Source organism: Halichoerus grypus, chromosome 8 (genome assembly GCF_964656455.1).
Source record: "Halichoerus grypus chromosome 8, mHalGry1.hap1.1, whole genome shotgun sequence".
Lineage (NCBI taxonomy): Eukaryota > Metazoa > Chordata > Mammalia > Carnivora > Phocidae > Halichoerus > Halichoerus grypus.
Window position 1 is genome coordinate 140,720,376 of NC_135719.1, and position 24,196 is coordinate 140,744,571.

General features: G+C 53.8%; 1 protein-coding gene across 2 annotated transcripts in view; it reads right to left on the reverse strand.

Annotated features, from left to right (window-relative positions):
* The window catches only part of ITPK1 (inositol-tetrakisphosphate 1-kinase), a 168,632-nt gene that overhangs the window by 60,677 nt on the left and 83,759 nt on the right, over positions 1 to 24,196 (reverse strand). For both annotated transcript variants that reach the window (XM_036071575.2, XM_036071573.2), the window contains exon 4: positions 8,603 to 8,728. In XM_036071575.2, the coding sequence (XP_035927468.2) occupies positions 8,603 to 8,728 (126 nt within the window). The remainder of the gene's footprint in view (positions 1 to 8,602; positions 8,729 to 24,196) is intronic.

A 24,196-nucleotide genomic window follows, 5' to 3' on the forward strand; every position in this document is an offset into this window, starting at 1 on the left:
GCCTTGATATTTCTTCTTTCTAGAATTTACCGTAACTAGAGACTGTGTTACTTTTTCCTCTACTTGCTTGTGTTTTGTGTGCATTCCCTCCCTCCCTCCCCCCACAGCTCCCCACACACAAATACAATTGTGCAGGGACAGGGGCTGAGTCCACCTGATCTGACTTATTGATTACTGTATCCACCGTGTTTGAAGATTCCTGGCACACAGTAAGTGCTCAATTAAGACTTGCTGAATGAATGACATAATAATAGATCCTGGATGACTGATCTTTGAGATCAATGACCAGACTAAGGGACACGGGCCAGGTCAGGGGCTGGAAGCCAGGGGGTGTGGGAAGTGAGACGCCTGAGACAGTGGACGCAGACCCCAGCAGCATGCGCTGTGCAAGGAGGGGCTCAGGGAAGTCCTTGTGCCTCAGAGGACCGAGGTCAGCAGAGGCCAGCTTGGCTGGTGAGTGGCTTTGTGACTGACCATACGAAGGCAAAGGAAACCACAATGGCTTTATCGTGAGCATGCAGCCCACGTAGCAAGTCAGGAAGTCATGGCCCCAAAACAGGCCAGGGGGAAAACAGACAAAGGTGACTTTTCTGTTGTAGGTGTTATTGAAATAAGAGCCCATGAGACTTCAGACCTCCTGGTCTGAGATCCCAATAACCAAAACCCAGCTACTGTACCCAATGAGGCCTCCGTATCCACGCTTTTAAAACAGGAGGGGCTTCACTTACCAATGGAAGCCGTCAGAGCCACTGTGCCCGGAGAAAGACAGGGGTCTCAACCAGGGCGAATTTGTCCCCCCACCCCCAGGAGCCATTCAGCAATGTCTGGAGGCATTTTTGGTTGTCACGATTGAGGGTGGTGTCACCGGCATTAGCAGGTGGAAGCCAGGGATGTTGCTGAACATTGTACAATGCACAGGGCAGCCCCACGATATAGAATCATCCAGCCCAGCACATCAACAGTGCAGGAAGCTAAGGAATCCTGAAATCGTGTGCACGAAAGTTCTTTCTTCAACCTTGGAAACCTTGATTATTAATAATGTTAGTATTTCTAAAACCCAACCCCTGTGCCATAAAACCCTGACTGTCCACACACAGCAGTGTGCTGGGTCAGAGCTCAGGCTTCCAGGGCAGCTGGCTCCTCCCCCCGCACCACCCAGGGCTGTGCGAAGTCCAGCTCTGCGGGGGGCTGGAAACAGGGTCATAAAGTCGTGGGCCTGCCTGGGGGACCGGTCTTCCTCTTGCCGCAGGAAAGGCCCTGCAGACGGCCGATGGCACTCAATGGCACCAACCTCCCCTCGGGAGAAAGAATGATTTACCACCACCGCCTGATCTGGGCACACAATGGGCAGATTGTGCAGCCATCTCCACCACCGGGGGAGTGGCCTTGTCAGCCGGGACAGGAGTCATGAAGAGGCTGACCTCATGGCCTCCCCAGGACAGGACCTGTCCTCTGAGGCCAGGGTCACCAGCGAGGCCCAGTTCTGCCTCCCCTGGCATCGCTGTGTCAGAGGCAATCCCAGACGGTGACCTCTTCCCTCAGGCAGCCCTGAACCGCTGCCCGCCCCCCCAAGGGTCCGTCAGCTGCCAGCCAAAGCCGCTCTGAAGCATACTTGCAAGAGCGTGAGCTACAGTCCTGCCTCCGTCGTGTTCTAACTGAGCAACCCCAGGCGAGTGCCTTAACTTCCTTGGGCCTGTTTCCTTACCTGAAAAATGGGGAAGTAATTCCATTTTCCCAGAGACTAACATCAGCACACACTGAGATAAGAGATGTGGAGTGCCCAAAGCACAGGAGGCCGGCTCGGACTTGCTCGGGAAAGCGGTGGCCTCGCGCAGGGCTCCATGGAGACCACCCAAATCCCTCGCTGGCACCACCAGCCAGGAAGCCCACATGCCACTGAGCTCTGCTCCTGCACAGAAACTCACTGGATTTTTGTTAGGTTTAGATGTTATCTCCCAAATCAGGTTAGAAGGCCCAGAACAACAAAATCCGTGTTTCTTCTGCTTCCACTCCATCCCTCCAGCGTGTGGCACAGAGCCCCGGGCTGGCGGCCGCCCAGTAAACATCTGAGGTGGACAGGGGTTGAGCCAACGCAGCTGTGAAATCATTTCTGAGCCCCAGGGGTTGGGGGCAGAGCGGAGCCGTGGTCCCGGGGGTGATCACTGCTGCTCACGGCAACCGCCTTTTGGGCTGGGACGCCTCAGCTCTCAATGCCCCCATCCCACCCTGCCATCTGGCACATTCCCGGGGTGGCAGGCGGGGCCCCCGAGGCCCCGGCGGGGTGGCCAGTGAGAGGCGGAGCCAGGCACAGTCCCTAAGTCCCCTGACCTTCACCCAGCCCTGCCTCCAAAGTCAGTGCACATTTCCGCTCCTGGCAGAGAGGACACCTGCAATTTGGGGACATTTCCAGAATCACCACCTCGCTGACTACAATCATGACCGAGAACTCTTAGGTCAGCCGTGACGAGTAGTGCTAATCACAGAAAATAAGAGCCAGGGCGGCTTCGTGGGGTCCTCTTCCTTCTGCCACGATGACGTGTCTGCAGCCACCCCGTCACCCCAGCTCCCAGACGTTCAGTGGGGCCCAGCCAAGCCTCCAATGACGGGGGCCGCAGGGTAGAAATAAGCCTGTGCTGGGCTGGAGGAGCTGCTTGTTACTGGAGCGAGGCCGAGCCCGACCTGACAGACTGGAGCAGGAGGGGCATGGAAAGCCATCCCCTCCGATGTTAGAGGAAACTGGAGTCCGCTGCTAGACTGGGAGGCAGGGGCAGGTCACACACGGGCCAGGGCCAGCAGAGGCCCCGCCTCGGCTCCAGGATCGACAAGCCCACATGCCCAGTGCTCCGAGCGCCGGCACGGTTAGCACGCTCGGTCCTCCCGCAGCCCTGGGAGGCAGGGACGCCGACTGCCCCTATTTTATAGATAAGGGAACTGAAGCACAGCGGAAATGAAAAGACATTCCCCAAGGCCAGCCAGAGAGAAGTGGTGGGGAGAGTTCTGGACCTGGGCAACAGGCTCTGACGTCAGTGTTCCTAACCATTGTGCTCTGGGGGACGAGAGACCAAAGGAGAAAGAAGGCAAATCTGCGGGCTCCAGACCTTTACACGTGAGGTATAAGGACGGCTGCGGGGAAGATACACAAATGACCAACACGCACACGAAGAGCTGCCTGACATCATCGGCCGTCAGGGAAATCTAAATCTAAACCCCAACATGCCACTTCACACCCACTAGGAGAGCTAAAATCAAAGTCAGATTAAGGGCTGGCGAGGATGTCGAGACACTGAAACCTTTATGCACTGCTGGTGGGGATGCAAAACAGGGCCATACGAGGAAAACCAGACTGGTGGTTCCGCAACCACGGAAACAGCTACCACGTGACCCAGCAGTGGCCCTGCTCCTGTGTGTATTCCCACAAGAAATGAAAACGTGTACATAAAAGCTTATAGCCGTGTTCTTTTTTCTTTTTTTTTTAAGAGAGAGAGAGGGGGGGGCACCTGGGGTGGCTCAGTCGGCTAAGCGTCTGCCTTTGGCTCAGGTCATGGGATCGAGCCCTAGGTCGGGCTCCCCACTCAGTGGGGAGTCTGCTTCTCCCTCTCCCTCTGCCCCTCCCCCCGCTCATGCTCTCCATCTCTCTCTGAAATAAATAAAATCTTAAAAAAAAAAGGGGGAGAGAGAGAGAGGCAGAGGGAGAGACAGAATCTTAAGTGGACTCCATGCCTAGCATGGAGCCCGACACGGGGCTCAATCTCACAACCGTGAGATCATGACCTGAGTGGAAATCAAGAGTCAGACGCTTCACCGACTGAGCCACCCAGGCGCCCCAGCAGTGTTATTCTTGATAGTCAGAACATGGAAACAACCCATCACCTGATGACCGGACACACAATGTGGTGTATCTAAATGGAACGTGATTCAGCCATCGAAAGGAAGGAAGCGCCAAATCACACTACGACACGATGAGCCTTGAAAACCTTATGCTAAGTGAAAGAGGGAAGTCACAGCAGTCAAGTATTATATGATTCCATTCATATTAAAGTCTAGAATAGGGAAAGCTATAGAGACAGAAAGTGGTAGTTGCTAGGGCCAGCAAGGGAGATGATAGTTAAAGATCTGGGTTTTTGGGGGGGAATGACGAAAATGTCCTAAAATGGACTGCATGGATCTATGAATACACTAAAACCCATCAGACTGTATACTTTAAATGAGTGAATGGTATGGTCTGTGAGTTATATCTCAATAAGCCTGTTTTTCAAGCTTAAGGGGTGGAGGATGAGGAGCCAGAGTACCGAAGGTTGATTCACAAAGCTGTTTCCTTTCAGGTAAAACCAATGTGCAAAGTGTGCATTCTCTGCCTGCATCCACGAGGTGAGGAAGGAGCTCCCTTCCTAGAGGCATTTCATACAATCAGATGGCTGGCCGGGACCCAACACGTGAGCATGGGCCTATGGGTGCCTGTCATAGCCGAAGGATCCCAGAGGCACTGGGATGAGGACGGGGGAACTGCTGAGCCCCCAGGGGCAGGAGCTCTCTCTTCACTGCAGAAATTGCCAGGCTCCGAAGACTATGGTGTCCTCACTACTCAGAGTTCATCTTGCCTTGGCAACGGCCCCCTCCTAAGCAGGGCTTCTCTCATGCCAGTGAAATTTGATCTTATCGTCCTCACCCCTGGCCTGCAGGATAAAGTCCAAGCTCCACAGCCTGGCAAGAAAAAGCCCTCTCTCTCCAACCTGTTCATCCAGCAGTTCCCCAGCCCTCGGAGGCATCCCCACACACAGCACCATCTGCCTCATGCACCCTCCCTGTGTCCTGCTTCGAAATGCCGCCCCCCCCCGGAGCCATGTGCTCCCTCCTCTGACCCACCAGGGCATCCTGCACCGAGCCAGCATGGACAATGCTTCTTCCCTTCACAAACACATGGGCACAATTCCTACGTAGCAGGAATCATGTGCGGCAATGGGGAGCCCCAGTGAGCTTGACGAGGATGTGACCCCTGCCCCCGTGCGGCTAACCCCCAGATGGACAGACAAACAGAAGCAACCGCTAGAGCATCATGCACTTCCCAACAGAGGAAAGGAAAAGCAGGATGGTGGGTGTATCCTTAGAGAGATCACCAGGGAGGCCTCCCTGAGGGAGGGGCACCTGAGCTGAGATCTGGAGGTGAAGATCTCCCCAAGCACGAGGACAGCTGGGGCAAAGGCACTGAGGTGGGCAAGAAGGCAGAGCTTGAGGGACAGGTGGGCCAAGGTGAGGATGTGGGGGGAGAGGCCACGGCCAGATCACACAGGTCTCAAGAGGTCTGGTTCAAGACTGAATGAAGTCTTTGTCATCGCTACAAAGAGAAGGCACAGAATGGTCTGATGCCAGGACATGTAGTGATCAGGTCTGCGTTTGCCCTAACTCATCACTCGGGGCTGTGGGGGCAGTTCCCGGTTTCCTCATCGGCCTCCCCTCCAGACTAGGCCTCCCCTCCAGACCTAGTGTTTGTGGAACATTTAACAATCTTCCAGCTAATCAAGATAGGGGAAGAGGGGTCAGTTTCGACTCAAACCCCCTTCTTCCAAGCTCCTTCAGGGAAAGGCCCAGGAAGATCCTCTTAGACGGCTCCGCATGCCCCATAGAACACAATCACTGTAGCCCTTCTGGGCGATTCTGAGGCTGGAAGGGGCCGCAGAAGGAGGACTGCCCCTGGCCACTCCACACAGGTTACCCTGGGTGCCACAGTGAGAAAGGTCTCCTTGCTCCCCTGGGGAAACAGGTCGAGAGGCCAGAGCACCCCTGCGCATGGGGACAGGGACCCTCCCAACACCCCAGGCCCACTCGCCCCCAGGGGCAGGGCCCCCCAGATCTGTTCAGTGATAGACGACTCTCGGACAGAGCCACGGAGGCACCAGGCTGCTGGGTCTACATGAACCCTGGTGCAGAAAAACAACTGAATCATCCTGATGATTCTCCAAGCAAAGCTCTCTTGGGGCCAATATTTAAAAAAAAGAAAAAAAAAAAAGGCTTGGGGGGGTGGTTTCTATGGCATCAGCTTTAGTGATCTGCAATGAACCCCAGGCCTACACCCTCCAACCTGTCCTCAAAGGCAGCCAGGAAAAAAGCATAACCTCTCAGCTCAGAGAATTCCTTTCCATCCCAGGCTAGAGCTTCATGGAAGCATCCCAAGGACAGAATGCTTTAGGGCTGTCAGGAAGATCTCAGAGACACCTCTTCCTCAGCTCACTTCTCCTGGGACCTGAGTACAGCATCCGGAGAAGGCCCTTCAAGATGAGCCCCTTCTGGGCCAAACCATCTTACTCTGTTTGCTTATTCACAACAAATGGCAGAAAAGCCAGCTTTGCAAACCCAAGCCCCGGGCTCAGATTCCCTGCTACTAACCCTGTGCTCCCTACCCACCCAAGCCAATGTCTCCTTGTGAAAGTCTTGCGTGAATATTAAAACAAGAAACTGAAAATAAGTGGTGTGACCAAGGTCAAATGCCAGTGTATCTGGTCCGGCTCTGAACCCTACAGCAGAGCGGGTGACCAGGTCAGCGCTGAGAGTGGAGGAGGAAGGCCCGAGTGTACCCGAGTGGGCCTCTCCCCTGGCCCTCACCCGGCGTCCCTCGGTCCTTCTCTTCGCCAGCCCCCGCCTGTCCCCTCTCTTCCTGGGGCCTCTGGAAAGCTCAGCCCGTCACCCTTTTCCCCAAAGGATTGTTCCCTTCCAAAGGAGGAAACGTCCCGGCCTTATCAGATATCCGGCTTCATGCTTGAGCACAGAGTGCAGTGAAAATTTATCCCAAAAATACCAAGGCTGGAAGGTTACACTGAGGTCACCTCAGTCATCTGAGGCCCGGCCAAATGTGCATGTCCTGGCAGGGACAGACTCCAGGGACCCAGTCAAGACTTCCCTGGGAAATGCCCGTGGTGGCTGAAACCCTGAAGCCACACGTCCCCATATCCCCCCTGCCATGTTCTCTCACCGTAACCTTGTCTTCCACCAAGACTGGAACACGGGGACCCAGTTCTCCTTCACTGTTCAGCCACCACCTGCCCTGGGCTGTGGGCGGTGTGTGTGTCTACGGGAGGTGAGGGATGGGAGCCCCCCCAGGGCACTGGGGCTGGCTGGGGGTTACTGCCCTTGATGCGGGAGAATAGCAGAAACACGGTAATGCGGGCGGTGCTGAAGTCCTAGCGGCAGGAGCAGAGTGTCCGCACACTCAGCAAACATTAGGGACCTCTACATACACGGACATTTACTTCTCTCAGCAACCTGACCATCCTAAGGACTACAGGAACTATCAACATCCCCATTTTACAGAAGAGAAAACTAAGGCTCACGGAGGTCACATGATCGAAGCGGCCTTGACCTTCTACTGCAAGAGCACTGCAAGAAGCACTTCATAGGCATGGCGTCGTGTGCGCTGACCAACATTGTACGGGGTTTCCTGGTCCTGATACCATTTTACAAATAAGAAAACAGAGTCTCAGCGAGGTCATGAGGAGCCTGAACGCGCCTTTCCCATGGCCTCCAGCCCTACGAAAGCACGAAGGACTTCGGGCCACGGGCAAGGCAAAGGCCCTGGAGGACACGACATGGGGAGAGCACCCACCCCCCGCCCCGGGCAGGGGGGCCACCAGCAGGGCCACGAGCAGGCCACAACTGCTTCTGGACTGCTTTGCACACAGTAAGTGGGACTCCGTGGCAGAGCTAGCCAAGGAGGGAGAAAGAGCTATGGGCAAGCAAGCAAGGGAGGCTGAGGTCACGACCCCGGACACATGGGGGAAAGAAAAATGCTGTCAGCGGGAGGGCTACTGTGTGGCCAAGGAGGCTAAGGAGAGTCCCCTTTGTGCGGATACAGAAGGACAGGACATCAAATCTCCAATTATCACACGCTGAAAAGCGCGCTCAAGCATCCCCTCCCACCAGGGAGGCCCTCCATGTTGGCTACATTTTCACTGATAATATGACTTTGTTTTTCATGGGGATGAATCACGTTCTTGTCTACAACAGAGAAAACACAGGGCAAGTCAGTGGGGGCAAAGGCAGCACCTCCCAAAGTGGTGGGTGGGTCACTGCGGGGTCAAGACCGTGGGGTGGGGGCAGTGGGGGATGGGGCAGGGATGCGGGAACAGCCAAGCCGACTCAGTCCGTGCTCAGAGACAAGCACACAGGGGTCCAAGCAATGAGCACAGAGAGGGGGTTCTCCACCAAGGCAGGACTCGGGGAGCTGGTAAGGCTGTTCTACTTCAATGGCCCCCAGGGGTCCCTCTCTCAACACAAGACAGGAGGGTTCCAGCCCCGGTGCCAACTCGGAACCAGTGACCGTGAGTGTGTGCGCCACAGGTGTGGAGGCCGAATCTGGACACGACAGCACTCTGATCAGCAGAGCACGTCTACACAGGCAGGGAGCAGCGGGCCTGCCCACCACGCCCTGGCTGGACCCCATTTGACACCCGAGGAGACCGAGGCCCTGGCGGGGAAGTGCCGACCCACAAACAAGCCCAGGTCTTGGGAGCAGCACAACCACGACACCGGACTACACGGCAAGACAGCTGCTACAGCTCTTGAAACGTGCAGGGCCGTTCTCGGGCCCTCCCTCCTCACCGTCCTCGCTCACCTGGAACCTGTGCACCAGCTCCAGGGACCGGCTGTCGTTCTGGTCGGCTTCGAGGATGACATCGGTCAGCTTGTGGATGATGACGTCCAGCGGGCCCTGTTCCTCAATCGGCCGGCTAAGGTTCAGCTGCCGGGGCGGGGGGAGACATGGAGAGAAAGAACAACTTCAGCACCGGAGCCCACTACCTCGCTGTCTCCCCCGGCCCACCCCTGCACGTCCCTGCAACACTGGGACAGGGGGCAGAAGGAAGGTTGGCGCTCATGGGAAATAGAAATGGGAAGAAGGGCACAAACCCACTAAGATTCCAGAACGCCTCCAGGGCAGGCCCTGAGTCTGCATTTCTGTCCCCAAGCCCCATGCCACCCCCGTATACAGAAGACGCACACGTAGAACCAAGGCATCTACCAGTGAGGCGAGCGTCACCGTGAAATCACCGTATGGAGAAAACATTAACTGGACATGTGCCATCTGCTCAATGACCTCGGTTTTTCAGGTCGGGAAACCAGGGCTCTGCACGTTGAAGCCAAATGACTGAAGTCACACGGCCAGGTCTAAACTGAGACCTAGGCAGCTACTCTTCCCACGAAGCGACACAGTCTCAGCGGAGCTGTGATCTTCAAGCACCTGAGAGGCATGGCTCTGAGTGACGGGCAGCTCGCACTTCACACTGAAATCAGGGCTGATCACAGCCACCGGGAGGGAGTGCAGGGCAGCCTGGGCCCTGCCAGGCCCTGCTGGCCCTGCTCCGCGGGTGGCTCTGTTTATTTTTTCAAGAACACGGGGGTTAAGAAGATTGCGTCCCAAGGGAGCCAGGGCTGCCCGGCTGACAGACCGTCGGCATCATGTGACCCCAAGACGGGAGCACCTGCAACAGCCGGGCAGCCTGATACCATGCTTCCTGACCCGCCAGATGTCTGCCGCCCGGCACACGGCCACCACCACCTGCAAGGCCAGTCCCCTGGAGGCAGTGGCGCCAGCCCGGCACCTGGCTGACCCCCCGGATGGCCTCAGCAGAGGCCCGAGAGAGCCACCAGCCCCACCCCCACGCGCATCCCTGCGTAAGTGTGGCTCCCTCCAGGATTCCAGGCTGACTGTTTCCAAGTTGCTAGTAATCACAAAGACAGCTACAAATGTCCATCTGGTTAGGCATCACGCTAGAAGCTCAGCTTTTATTTTCCAACCACACGACGAGAAGTGATTTTTTTTTTAATTTTTTTATTGTTATGTTAATCCCCATACATTACATCATTAGTTTTAGATATAGTGTTCCATGATTCATTGTTTGTGCATAACACCCAGTGCTCCATGCAGAACGTGCCCTCCTCAATACCCATCACCAGGCTAACCCATCCTCTCACCCCCCTCCCCTCTAGAACCCTCAGTTTGTTTTTCAGAGTCCATCGTCTCTCATGGTTCTTCTGAGAAGTGATTTTACAAATGAGGAGGGTGGGGAATATGGACTTCTGGAACCCGCCCCCCCCCGCCATCTGACAGTGAGAAAGTGGCGGTGCTCAGATGCAGATCTGAAGCCGGGCTTGCCGTCCAGTGCTCCCGCCCCTCTGGGCCCTGCGAGGCCGCGCTCTGGAGCCACGACCACCCTGTCCTCTGGCTTCTGGCCAAGCGGACAATGGAGGCACACGGGAAAATGGGGACGGGGGAGAGAGCCGTCAGGGTGTCTGTTCCCACCGTCCTCACACCCCCGCCGTATTTCTGGCAGCAGACACAGCCCCCATCAGGCACGCAGCGCCTCTCCCAAGACCTCCGCTGTTTCAGGGCTCCCGTACCACCTCCACTCCCCGCCCCCGTCCCCTCGGGCCTGGGGTGGTGACAGCTTGCCACGCTGTGGAGGCTGCACCACATCCCGCTGGCTGCTTTGACCCAACCCACACCTTGTCATCTTCTCTTAGTTAAACTCTTGTCTAGTCAAACCTTCCGAAGTACCAGCTCTTTCCAGGTGGTATCCTTAACTCCTTTTTTTTTTTTTTGCCTGCCAGAAAAGATGTTAAGGGATTTCCCCTATTAAAAAAAAACAACAACAACAAAATCCCATGGACCTCACAATACTACTGAAGGAGCTTCTTCCCACCCCATGGTGACGAGCCTGCGTATAACCCAAAACAAAAGTCAGACTAGCTGAGAAGCTGGCCATTCCTTCTAGGGCTCCCGGATGGGGAAGCGAAGCAGCACTCGCCGTCCTCACAGCAAGGCCAGGAGCTGAGGGTGACATTCCCACTGTCACAGACCAGGACACCACGAGCCCAGAGAAGAGAAGTCACCGGGCAAGGCCTTGTGGTTGGGAAGCGGTCCAGCTGGGGCCTGGATGGAGGCCCAACAGCAACACCTGCGGGCTGAGCCTGCAGCCGAGCCGCCAGGTGTCCTGGACCTGTGCAGCAGCCTGGCTCTTCAGCCCCCCTGGGCCTCTGTTTCCCCTTCGATAGACACAGGAACTTGGGAGGACCCCTCTGGGTCTGCCTGGGGGTTCGGTATTACGTTCCCATCCACACCCACTTCCCAGGAAAACAAAACAAAACAAGAAACAGAATCTGAAGGAAGGGGAGCAAAGCCAGTGGGAAGTGGTAACCTGGGCAAAGAAGAGCAAATTCTCAAAAGATGCCACAGACACAAACCCACTTTGGCTGTAACCCGTGGCGCCACCACGACGGGAAGCACAAACAAGAGGCCCATCTTTTCAGACTGAGGCAGCTAGAAACGGCAGAGAACTGGGTCACGTGCATGAAGCTCCATCCCCATCAGCACACACATCTCCAGAGAGAAGCTGCCGGGTCTCCTGTGCAGCATGAGGGGACAGAAACATGTCCCAGTGGGCGTGGGGGAAGGAGATGCCCCTGGCTCATCCCGGCCTGGCACCAGCCTCGGGCCTACAGACCTGACAAGCACGGGCTGTTTGGAAAACAAGCTCTCTGCGTTCCCAGCCGCTCCACTGAAGGTAAACAGTTGAGTTCTGGAAGCCAGCCACCTCCCTTTGTATATTTTCCAAGCATTTTTATGCCAGTAAAACCCTTTCACGAGAACTACAACTTGGGACACACATCAGGCCTGGTCTGGTCCTGGCTTGGCTCTCACTGCAGCGTCTTTGCTGAGACCTGACTGGAGTTGCCGCTGGCTCCAGAAGGCTCTCCAGCACGGCTTCTCAAGTGGCCAGATAAGCCACATTCACCCTGAAGGGTCTATCCTCCTGCAAAGACCTCAAGGGGACTTGAGTCTCTCCCTGCTGGCTGGGAAGGAGAAGGTGGGCCCTCTGGGGCTGCCACCCAGGAGGGGAGCTCAGGCAGGGTCTAGGCACACCGTGGGAGAGTAGGCCAGCTCCCAAGAACCCAGGACACTGCAGAGGAGGGGACCCTGGTGGGCCAGACTTCGTTTCCCATCTGTGAAACGTGGGGAAGGGAGCTCGGACGGAAGGGACCTCGTTTCAACTGTCATTTTGTTTTTCTGACCACATTCTGCCTCCAGAGGAAAGGGAACTTTCCCAGGGACTTGTTCCGTTCTGCGGAAGGGATCTATCTGTCCCTCAGCCAGTAACAAGGATGTCTCAATGAAAGGGCCGTCCACTGTGGCCAGAGGAGGCCTGTGGGTGCCATGCTTCCAAGTCACGCCATCCTGCAAGGCCAAGGCTGGACGCTGTTCTGCTCAGAGCTCAGGATTCGGAGGAAACAAGGGCCCACTGTTTCCCTCAGCAACTACCACAGAGGCTGACTGGAGGTGGGGGGAGTGCCGGGGGGAGCTGGGACAAAGGCCTTGCAAACCCCAATGGCCGGAATGTCACCTCTGACTTCCGCAGCAAGCAACCCAATCACGCCCAGCCCAGTATCCCAGGTGAGCTAGTCTCTGACTATCTCCACCACCCCCACCACCCGGTCGGGGGAGGAAGACGGGCATGGCAGACACCTGGAAACCCCGTCGCAGCTCAGCTGCCCTGGGCTGGGCAGGTGATGTTAATTGCTCTGTGCCTCAATTTCCCCATCCATAAAATCAGGATGTTCCTATTCCTGACACCTTACTGGGCCGTTTCGGTGGATTAGAACATTGCATTTACAGATGTGACACAGGGTTGATGGACAGCAGATGCAGTGGTAACACCGCCCTGAGGGCTTAGATAGCGTCCCGCCGCTAGGCTTGCTCATTCATTCATTCATTCGACAAGCGTTCTCTGGGCACCTCCTGGGTGCCAGGCACAGAGAGCCCCCATGCTCCCTTCTAGGGGGCTCTCCGTCAGTAATAGGAGTGTCCCGGCGTACTGTGGAAGCGGACCCAAAGTGAACACTGCAGACCAACTAGAAGGGACATTCCACGAAGCGGGGGGATTCTTTCCTGCTAAGGGGGTTAGAAACAGCCTTCTGGAGAAGGAGGGAGAGGGGAAAACGGAGGAAGGAAGGTGTAATGCAGGCAGTAGGGGCGGCTGCAGAAATCATCTGCGTTCAATTCTCTACTTGGACTTGGCAATTGCAGATGCCTCGGGGGCCACGGGGCTGCCACCTCCGCAGAAAGAACTTGTCCAACAGCACTGACCCCGGACGGGCCCCCGGGGAGGGGAGGCCTAGGACCACCCCTCTCTCATGCTGCATCTACAGGCTAGAAACAGGGGATCCTAGAGGACCAGGCACCTCCCACGACCAGAGTTGTGCTATGGTGTGAACACCTAATAAATCTTGAGTGTGTTAAGGCAAAATTTGGAGGTTGTAGGCTTGAGCAGTTAGCCTACCCTAAGATGGTCCCCAAGGAGAGAGAGTGTATGGAGTAGAGGGAGGAGGAGGACACCCCAACAGAGGGTTCCAGACTGCCCCAAACTTCCACACGTGCTTCCTGACAGGATCCAGAAGCAGGCAAATATGGAAAAAATGTAAAGCCATCTCTGGAGCTCATCAGGGAGGCGGGGGACCTGGGAGAATGGGCTCCCACCCCATGCTGGGGCTGCTCATCCTGTCTGGATGCAAGATGCAAGGTGTTCTGTGACCGCAGAACTGTGGGCCCCTGAAAACAACCTATACCTCTCTGACCGGCCAGACAGGCTGCAAGTGGGGGCTGAGCGGGAGTCAGCTAGGCTTAAGGACCATCCTCCTGGAACCCCAGCCTCAAGGCAAGAAGACCCCTTGTCCTATGGCTATGGTGCAGCTCTTGTACACCTACCCTGAGCCAGGCCCTGTCCTTTTTTTCCCCCCCCCCAAAGATTTATTTATTTTAGAGAGGGAGAGAGAGAGAGCGCAAGGCAGGAGGGGGCAGAGGGAGAGGGAGAATCTCAAGCAGACTCCCCGCTGAGCGTGGAGCTCTAAGCACTTTACGCACACTAGCTCATATAGTTCTTCCAACAGCCTGAGATCGAGACCCACGATAGGCACAGAGGTTAAATAACACACCGACGTCTCGCAGCTCACACAGCCAATTCTTCACCGTTCCCAGGCCACAGCACGGCTGTGAAATCAGCCCGTGGGGACTCCCTGGCTGTGGGCACGTAGTGCACTCCACTCTTCTCCAGGGAGCTTGGCATCCCTTCCATCTGGATGTTCAACTGGATCCTTCATCACATCCTTTTATAGTAAGCCAGCAAACAGGAAGTAAATCGTTCTGAGTTCTCTGAGCCGCTCTAGCAAATCAATCAAACACGAGAAGGGGCTCCTGGGACCCTCTGATTGAGAGCCAACTGGCTGGTCAGGAGCACGGGTGACAAGCTGGACTTGAGAGTGGCATCTGAAGCAGGGGGGGGGCTGTCTTGTGGGACCGAGCCCTTTGCCTGTGGGATCTGATACTACCTCCAGGCAGACGCGGTCAGAACTGGGTTACAGCCCAGGACACCCAACTAGGGTTACAGTCCTGCTCAGTCTGGGGGGGAAACTCCCACACAGCTGGTGTTAGAAGTGTTCTGAGTATGTAGTAAGTGTGACGGTAAAGGACAAAGGCAGGAGGTGCGTTCCTACTCGATAGTGCACTCCATAAATGTCAGCAATTATCTTTTCCTATTCTTACCATTCACATTCTTACTGACCAGTGGAAATCTCCCTGCCTTTCTGTCAAGCAGGGCTCAGTACAAGCCAGAATTTGAATCTTGCAAAGCTAGGTCACTTGTACTGACTCACATAAGACCCCTCAACGTGTCTACTGCCACGATGAAATTTACTGTCGTTGCTAATAATGATTGACATTTATAAAGTCCTTACTTTGGGCCACATACTATGCTATGCTCACAGGAGCTTACTGCACAAGGTACAGCTGAGGACACTGAGTCACAGGTTAAGTCATGGGCCCGGAGTCACAGAGTTACAGGTGCCTGGGACCTGGGTCTCCCTCCTGCCCAAGCCAGACAATTAACCTCTAAACCAAAAGGTGTCCTGGGTGCCTGGCACTTTCCTCCCATCCCCTTCTCCCCTAATTCACTCCTGCAGTGATATGTTTTCAGCAGGGACTTCAGATGGGAGTTACTAGATGAAAAGTTTGGTCTCAACCAGGGTCCAGATAAAACAGCCTGGATGAAAGGTGAGTGGGCTCCAGTCGGCTTGATTCCTCTGTGCTCTCCACAGATCTGGGCATCTGGGACAGAACTACCACATCTTCGACGTTTAAAGCCTTGCCACGCTGGAGCAGGTCTCTGCTGAAGAAAGTCGGGTCTGGTGCCTCATGATCAGACTTCAAAAGGGAGCCTGGCCTTGGAGGATGCAGCACCAGCCGGGTCTTTTCAGCAGGGTTGGTTCCAAAAGACAACTTGGGGACGGCGGACTGAAGGCTTTTCCCTGGCAAGAGCAACTCTCACTCCCCAAGGAGCTCAAAGTGGCCCTCAGAGAGGTCAGAAGCTGGAGGTCACATGCGGCTCACCACCAAGATCAGCAGGCTGGGCCGAGGACAGTGACGGTCACCGCAGGAGACCCTGGCCCAGGATGGGGAGCGAGACTGTCGCCAACACTCCCTGACCCGATTCCCCAATTTCTCAGTAACTGGTTTCCAATTACTGGGTAATCAAAAACAGCAATCTGGTTAAAGCCGAAGAGTGAACAACCTTTTCCCCCAGAAGATGAGGGGCCAAGTTCACAAAATGGTATCATGACAAATGGACCTTAGAGTTCCAAAGGTCTGGGCATTTGTAAGCTGGCCTTATTTCTTCCTTTTTTTTTTTTTTTAAAAGATTTTATTTATTTATTTGTGAGAGAGAGAGAGCGTGCACAAGCATGGCAGGCAGAGGGAGAAGCAGGCTCCCAAATGAGCAGGGAGCCCGATGCAGGACCCGATCCCAGGACCCTGGAATCACGACCGAGCCGAAGGCAGACGCTTAACCGACTGGGCCACCCAGGTGTCCCAAGCTGACTTTATTTCAAAGAGCCAAAGAACTTACACCCACTCAGCAAGCATGGCTCCTTGAGGAAGGGGCTGACCCCCAGGTTCTTAGAAGCTAAGAAAACCCTGGCCCTCGTCCACTGCTGGGGAGCCAGGTTCAAGAGACTGAAAAGATAAACACAACCGTGCCCTTTGACCCAGTAAGCCAACTCCTGGGATGCTGGCCTAAGAAAAAATCAACAGGTGAAAAATCACTCCTGGCCCAGGGAGATTCGCTGAGGCCCCATCGACAAAAGGCACGGGACACAGAATACATGTCCCCAGAAGGGGGCCTGGCTAGGCAACAACAGACGCCCCCACACCAGAAGATACTAAAGAATCACCGGGCGGAGGGGGCCTAGCGGAGACAAGCGTGGGTGGGTGTCCCAACCACGTGAACCCACACCGCTGTGGACGAAGCTGGAAAGGAAACACAAACCCGAACGTGAGAGGATCCTGGGCTCAGAGGAGTCACTGTGGGTCTAGCAGCCCATCTGGACACACGGCGGGATGCTTTTCCGGTTGCCCTGCGACTGGGTGCGGTCACGTGACTGGTTCCGGCCAATGAGCTGTGAGCCGGTGACACACCCCCTCCCCCGCCCCCACCCCCCGCCGCCTCCTGGCACGGCGTCTACCTGCAAGTGCCAGGGTCTCCCGAACGCTGTCTACGCTGGCGCAGGATGGGCGGCGTTCAAGGTGGAGCTCTGGATCTCTGAGCAATTATGAACAGAAGCCCCAGCAGACCTCCCCAGACACGCGGCATGAATGAGACACAACAACCCCCTCTTAGGCTGCGAAGATTTGGGGTTGTTTGTTAACACAGCACGCCCTAGTCCTAACTGTGGGCCCCACAGGTTTCTCTTTTCCCATTTGTTCAAACAAAAGGACAGTGGAAGGGAAGGGGAAGGGGAGCAAAGTTAAGGAAAGCAAATGGTAACTGACAGGTAACTCATGGGGTTGAGACTGGGCTTTTGTTGGGCTTTTTTTTTTTTTTTTTCTAAGTTATAATTCAGTATTTGGATAAAATAGGACAACAGGGATTTATCCTATAAGGGGGAAGACTGAATGTCCAATCCTCTCGGATAGGAAGGCAGAAACCTCGAATGCAGCCACACCATGAAGTGGCTGCTCTCCAGCACCCCCCAGAAGAGCCCCGAAATCTGCCCGATGAGTCCCTCGACCCTGTGTGGCTCAGCTAAATGGGCTGCTTCCAACGTGCTATGGTTCAGTGATAACTGCTGGCGGGAGTCAGGGCAGTGGAAACCAAACCCTCCCACTAGGTGCCAAGCACTAGCCTGGTCCTGCCCTGAGGGGAAAACACAAACCACAGGCTGGCGAAAAAGAAAGAAAACAGCATGAAAAGGGCTGGCAGATCTGGGCCCATGGGAAGAAGAGTCAAAGTTCATGTTAACAAAGGCTGACTGCAGAGAGAGTCGGGACGGGGGGGGTGCCCCCACTTAATTTTCTGTCCCCACGCCAGAGGAGGAAACCCAGAGTCCTGCCCTTAGCACACCCTGCTCCCCTGAGGGCCAATTCTCTTCCTGAGCTCCCACAAGCACAGAGGCAGGCAGAAGGGCGCAAAGGGCAGGGCAGAGTCTCCAACCCAGGGAGGGCACTTCCCTCACCTCCCTCAGCCTGCTTCCTCACCTGCACAGTGAGGGTGAAGAGCCATCCTTCCTAAAATCATCACCAGCACGCAACAAGGGGGCAGGCACCGGCTCCCTGTGTGAACGGAGCCGCACACACGGCACGGATGTCAGCAGTTAGGATTTTCCACCTTAGGTGAGGCTCAATCTTCGCTAGCTTCAAGTTAAGCCTCTCTCTACTAGCACGCTCCTAATAATCACCACCACCAGGACCCTTAGCATATCCCCGGCGCTGTGCTAAGCACATCCCATATCCATATCACCTAAAGATGTCCCTAGGAAGCAGGGGAGGCTGTTGCCACTTGACAGATAAGGCGAGGAACGTTCTAGGGGACAACACAACCTGACAGAGGCTGTCTAAGCAGTAAGCCAGTGGGGGAGACAGGTCTCTGCCCCCCAGTCCCTGTGGCTCCAGGACAGGTGTTCCTAAGCCCTCTGCTTTCCTTAGGAAATGGAGGGGCCAGAGAGACCTCTTTCCTCGAGGTGACAGCAGGGGGCTGCAGCGTGTCTAAGACAAGGTCTGCAGGGCTGCTCCCGCCCACCAGGACTGGAGGCAGGACTGTCCACCTGGGGTCACGGCAGGCACAGGGTTCCCAGCGCAGTCTTGCCCACAGCTCCAACAAGGGCAAGATAAATATGGGAGTTCATATATGAAAACAGTGGCATTTGAAAACAGAGGATAAAAGATGGATTATTAATAAATGTCAGTGGGATAATTCAGTATCCATCTGGAAATATATATATATATATATATATATGGAGATGCACACCCTCCTGTCTTCCACCAAAATAAATTCTAGGTGGAGCAAAGACGTAATGATAAAAATTGAAAACAGAAATACTTGGAGGAACCACGAGTTAATTTAAAAAAATAATTTGGGGCGTGAAGAATCAAAAAAAAAAAGGAAACAATATATTCTGACTCGTAGAAAAGTAGAGATTGCCTCTGTGGCAAAACCACCTCAAGTCAAGTAAAAAGGGCAACAGAGTGAGGCTGTTAAGCAGGTGTCGGCAGCATGCCGCGGGTGCCTTCACTCCTGCCAGGCAGGGGTGCTGGCCTCAGGCCCCTTGGCTCAGGAGCCCCCGCGGAGCTGACAGTGACATGCTGTGTTGGCAGCAAGCAGGACGGAAAAATCCAGAATCCAGACCCTTGACAAGCTCAACGGTGCCTCCACTATTTTCATATATTAACCCCCACATTTACTTTGCCCATTTCGGATTCTCCGTTAATTTGTGTGGTCTTGCACGGATACCGCAATGGCCTGGCTTTCTTTTGTGTTCCCCCCACACACATTATTTTAATTACAGTAGCTGTATGATATGGTTCCGTACCTAGAAAAGCTAGTCCCCCTCATTATTCTGCTTTTCTCAGAATTTTCCTGAGAGTCATGCTCATTTATTTTTTTTCTGCATGCCTTCTAGAATAGAACTGGGACCGGGGGCAAGTTACGTTGATGGGCAATTTAGGGGAAACTCGTGGTTTGATGTCGAGTCTTCCTACCGAGAAGAACACATGGCATGCTGTATTTGCAGCTCACATCACAAATGTCTAGTTTTTTCATATCTAATAAGCCCCAACAAATTGCTAAGAAGGAAACAACACTACAGAAATAAAAATGAACAAAAGAAATATTCAGACATGAGTATAAAAAAGTAAATAAAAACAGCCCCGAAGTACATAAATGGGAGAAAATGCTAAACATCACACAGGAGACAGAAGCAAATTACAACTGCATTAAGATACCATGTTCTGCCCACCAGATTGGCTAAAAGTCTGAGAAATTGACCATATACCCTGTTGACTGGGGTGTGGGGTAACAGGGACTCTAACCCTAGGGAGGGGGGAGTGCAAATTTGAATCATCTCAACAGGAAGCAAGTTGGCAGTATCGGTCTCAACTGTAAGTCACACACTCTCTGGTCAGCAGGTTCGATTCTAGGAACTCATCCCAAGTGAAGTGCAAGGTCAGGCAATGCTACTGTATTTGCTAGGCATGGCTGCATGGGCGGCGGGGGGGGGGGGGAGTGGAGGAGAGGGAAAGGAGGAAGGAGGAAGAGGAGGAGGGAGAAGGAGACAAAAGTCCATCAGGGGGACAGACCTAGGCACCTGTAAAACCACACAGCCATAAAAAAGAATGGGGAGCATCTTCTGTACTGAGAGAGAGAGAGAGATCTCCAAGAAGGTACAGATCACCAAGTACAGAGCGTTACGTACGGGGAGAAGATTGACGTGCACACTGCTTGTACATGAGAGTGTATCTTAGGAAGGTCACCAGAAGCTGGTCAAAGTGGCACTCTCCAGAGAGAAGAACCAAGGGGCTCTATGGGGACCAGTGTGTGCTCCTTTTCATTTCCCACCAATGAGACGTATTACTCATACAATGTTTTAAATGACCAGGTGAGCAGTACATATAAAGAGCATGTGTTTGGAGTAAGACCTGAATCTAAATCCAGTCGATACGTAACATATACTGAGCTCCTACTGTGTGCCAGACAATGCTGTAAGCGCTTTACAGGAATTATCCCCACAACCACGTGGGAGGTAAGACAATTATTATTCCCATTATACAGATGAAGACCCCAAGGCTTAGAGAAGGTGAACAACGCCCCCCGTTCACATAGCTAATCAGGGAGGAGTGGGGATGCACAACCAGGGACACAGATGAGCGAGACAACTGGAGAACAAGACTCCAGTGACTAAAACTCCAGACGCCCAGGACACGGACACTTCAACGAAGTACACGTGGACAACCATGGGCACACGCACTCTCATTACTAGTTACCCAGGTCTTGGAGCACACACACGAGCCGCCCAGTAAGCAATGGGATCGCCAACTGAAAAGGGCGATGGTTTCCATTGCTGTCCTCCTGGTCCCATCCCCAACTCCCACACATAAATCGCTCATTCTAAGTTGAGTCCACCTAATCAGCCTGGTTTGGTCAAGAGCAGCAAGGGGTTCACTGAAAAATTCTCCCGGGTCACAGTGCAGGTGTCAAAGACAAAGGAATCCTGGCCCTATTCTCCCTAACCACTGGCCAGAGGTGCTGGTGCTCTGTCACCCAGACAGCAGTGGAGAAGGAGGAGCTGTTCTGGCCTTTCCATAATCAGAGGACATTAATGGGAAACTGCAGCCCCATGGTCCCAGGCAGCCAGGCTAAGACAGTTCAAATCTCTAACTTCATCCATGTCACTAGACACAAGGACTCTGGGAGGAGAGTCATGTGATAAAGGGAACCCAGAGTCTTGAGCTACGGCCTGGAGAAACCATCATCCTCCATCAGAATGTGACACAAGCAGGAAATAGAACCTGCACTGTGTTAAACCTGAGATATTGGGGATGTTTGCTATAGTGGCTTAGCTTAGCCCATGCTGACAAACACAGACAGCCACGAAAATCTCTGCCCAGGGCATCTGTCACTGTGTGCCCAACGCCAGGTCTCTAGTACTGGCAACAAGTGGAGGAAGGCAGGCAGCTGTGGACAGAGCCTGGGCCTTCAGTCAGTGACCACCAATCTCTTTGAGCCTCTGTTTCCTCATCTGTAAAATGGAGCCAATGATACCTGCCTCCAGCATTTGACAAGACAGTGCTGGTAAAGCCCGGCACCACGCCAGGCCCACAGCAGGCCTTCTAGCAAGCAAGATCCCCATGAGCAGGCCATTGGCTCTCCCTTCCTGGAGATGTCTCTACTCTCGGCGCCCCCAGACCCTCATCAGTCAGTATTTACTGGGTCCTCTACCATCGATGCCAACCAGTACCTGCCATTCAGGTTCAGAATGGACTTTCCTGAACACTCTGGTTCCCAAGCATGATGCTTACACCACTGATGAGCTGCAGAGAAAGAGTTCTCTACGGCCTGTGCATCCTTGCTGAGGTCAGGAACTGTGTCCTGTTCCTCCCTGTGATCCCCACATGGCCCGGCACAAGCCCTGGCTTTGTCAGGAGCCACAAACACTGCACTGAATTGAATCCCCGAGGCTGAAGACTCATAGCATCCATCCACACACCCAGCCATTCACACAGCGTTTATTGAGCACTTATAGAACCACCCCTCTAACCGTGTTCTTAGCCAAGCCAACAGGCCACATCCTCTGGGACGAAAGTCCCACAGATAGGCTTCAGCTCACCTCATCTGACAGTCCCCCAAAGCTAAAAGCCTGAGCTGCCATGAGGCAGAGGTCTCCATCTGAGCTCCTACCCAGATGATTTCAAATGCCAACCCTCCACCCGCCAGCAGCGCGCCCCCCCACCCCCAACTGCACTCTCCCTGCACTTCCTACAGAGAATTTCAGATTGAGTACTACTGACCGACCTGGATCCCAACCTCCATACCAGACGGTAAACTTGAGGTTGGTGCCCAATGCCATGTGGCATCCTCCTGACCCACCAAAGCCTCACACACACACAGCGTGCTCGGCACCTGTGGTGACAGAGGTGAAAAGAGCACCCTGCGGGCTACCAGGGTGAATATCTGCCTTCAGCAGAAATGACGGGAAAATGCAAAAATAAAATGAGGTGAGATGTGTCCCATTTGACAAATTCTCAAAACACCAAGAATGCAATAATAGCCATCCTCACTTCTGCTCTTTCAGATTTAAATAAAACAGAAACTGCTACCAGTTCACGAATCATATATAAAAGACCATCCTTTATTCGGTTCTTGTTTTCTTGAAATCTCGGTTTGTGTGGGTGGTAAATGGGGACAAGAGTACCTGCTTCACAGGGCTGTGTTTTCATCCATGCACTCATTCACCCATGCATGCGTACGTTCATTCATTCCTGCTGAGTGAATACTTTGTGCCTGGCGTGGCCCAAGCACTGAAGACATAGTGGTAGACAAGATGGCCAAGTCCCTGTTCTCAGGATCTCATACTCTAGTGGGGGGAGATGGACAATAAACGTACATACATACATATAAAATAACCCCAGGTGTCCATCAAGCATTACATCGATAAAAGCAGTGTAAAGAGCATGATGGGAAGGGTGCGGGTCCTAATCAGAGAAGGCCTGTTAAGGGTTCAGTTGTGCTCCCCAAGAACGTTCTATTGAAGTCCTATCCCCCAGTATCTCAGAACATGACCTTATTTGGCACGGGGTCATCGCAGATGCAGTTAGTTAAGATGAGGGCATACTGGGGGTAGGGAGGGCCCCTCATCTACTATGACTAGTGTCCTTACAAAAAGGGGAAATGTGGACACAGACATGCACTCAAAGAAAACGTCATGTGAAAATGAAGCTGAAGGTCACAGTGATGCATCTACAACCCAAAGAATACCAAAGATGGCCAGCAAAACCAGACACTGGGTGGGGGAGAGGCGTGGAACGCATTCTCCCTCTCGGCCTCAGAAGGAACGAACTCTGCCCACACCTGGTCTCAACTTCTGGCCTCCAGAACTTCGGGACAATGCATTTGTTGTGCAGGCCCCAGGCTGTGGAAATTTGTTACAGCAGCCCAAGGAAATAACGCAAGGCTCCCTAAGGAAGCACCGTCTGAGCAGAGACTAGAACAAGAAGAGCCCAGGAAAGATCTGAGGGAAGGGAGTTCCCAGGAAGTAGGAGAGCCAGTGTGGGACCCCAAGCAGAGGCTGCGTTGAGTGGGTCTCAGGGCGAGGGGGATAAGGAGAAGGGGCAGCTTGTGCAGAGCCTCCAAGGGCCAGATCAAGAGTTGGGAATGTGTTCCCAGGGGGAGGGGAAGCACTGCAGGGCGCTGGGCAGGGAGCTGTGCTCTGGGCTCCCTTTGGAGAGACCACTCTGGAAATTAACACATGAGAGGCATCAACATACCGCCTAGGACATGTCATAAGCACTAATACTTGGCACTCGGTTGCTGTCACTTTTATGGCCCCCGCAGAACAAGAGGCTTATAGGTAAGACCTTCAAACTCTAGGATGCTTCGAAGGGTCCCTCATCTGTAACCTGTGGGCCCAGTCTTTAGCATGAGGGCCCTGGACACCACTGAGGCCTCGGGTCTGGCTTCCAAGAGCTCCTGGCATGAGAAGAGCCGCCTACCCCTCGCTGGGAACCCCACTTCACGTCCCAAACCATGCTCCCTTCTTCTCCACCCGACCCTGGCTCACAGCCCGGGCTGTTTTTTTCTGCTGACAACGGAAAACACATCTCAATGTATCCTTTATCTCCACGTTCCTCCCAGAATGGCAACTGGTGGCTCAGGCCACAAACGGCTAAGCATTCTCTGAGCCAAAAATACTCTCTGTGCACCCCTTTAACAATAAGGCAGGAAAACTTTGAGTCAAACTTCTACAAAGCCTGCAGAGATTATATTTTAAGCCCCAAAGCAGTACTCTTTCTATATTCACTTATTTCCAGTCCAAAAAGACCATTCCTTGAAGCAGTTTCCAAACTGGCATTTGATGTAATATTAATGAAGGGGTTTTTAAAAAAATTAAACACATTCCTTGAAAAAGAGAAGCCTGGGACTCAAAATCGCTTGGAAAGGTGCTGGCTTGGGTCAAGTTAAACAGGCGTTTTGAGCACAGGACTTCATGGGTACTTAAAAATGCTCGTGTGTGCTGGAGAGAGACACATGGGGATCCCGAACTCACTTGGGAAAATTCTCAAGAATAATGCCAGGTCACAGAAATTTAGAAACCTGACTGAATCATCACGGGAGAT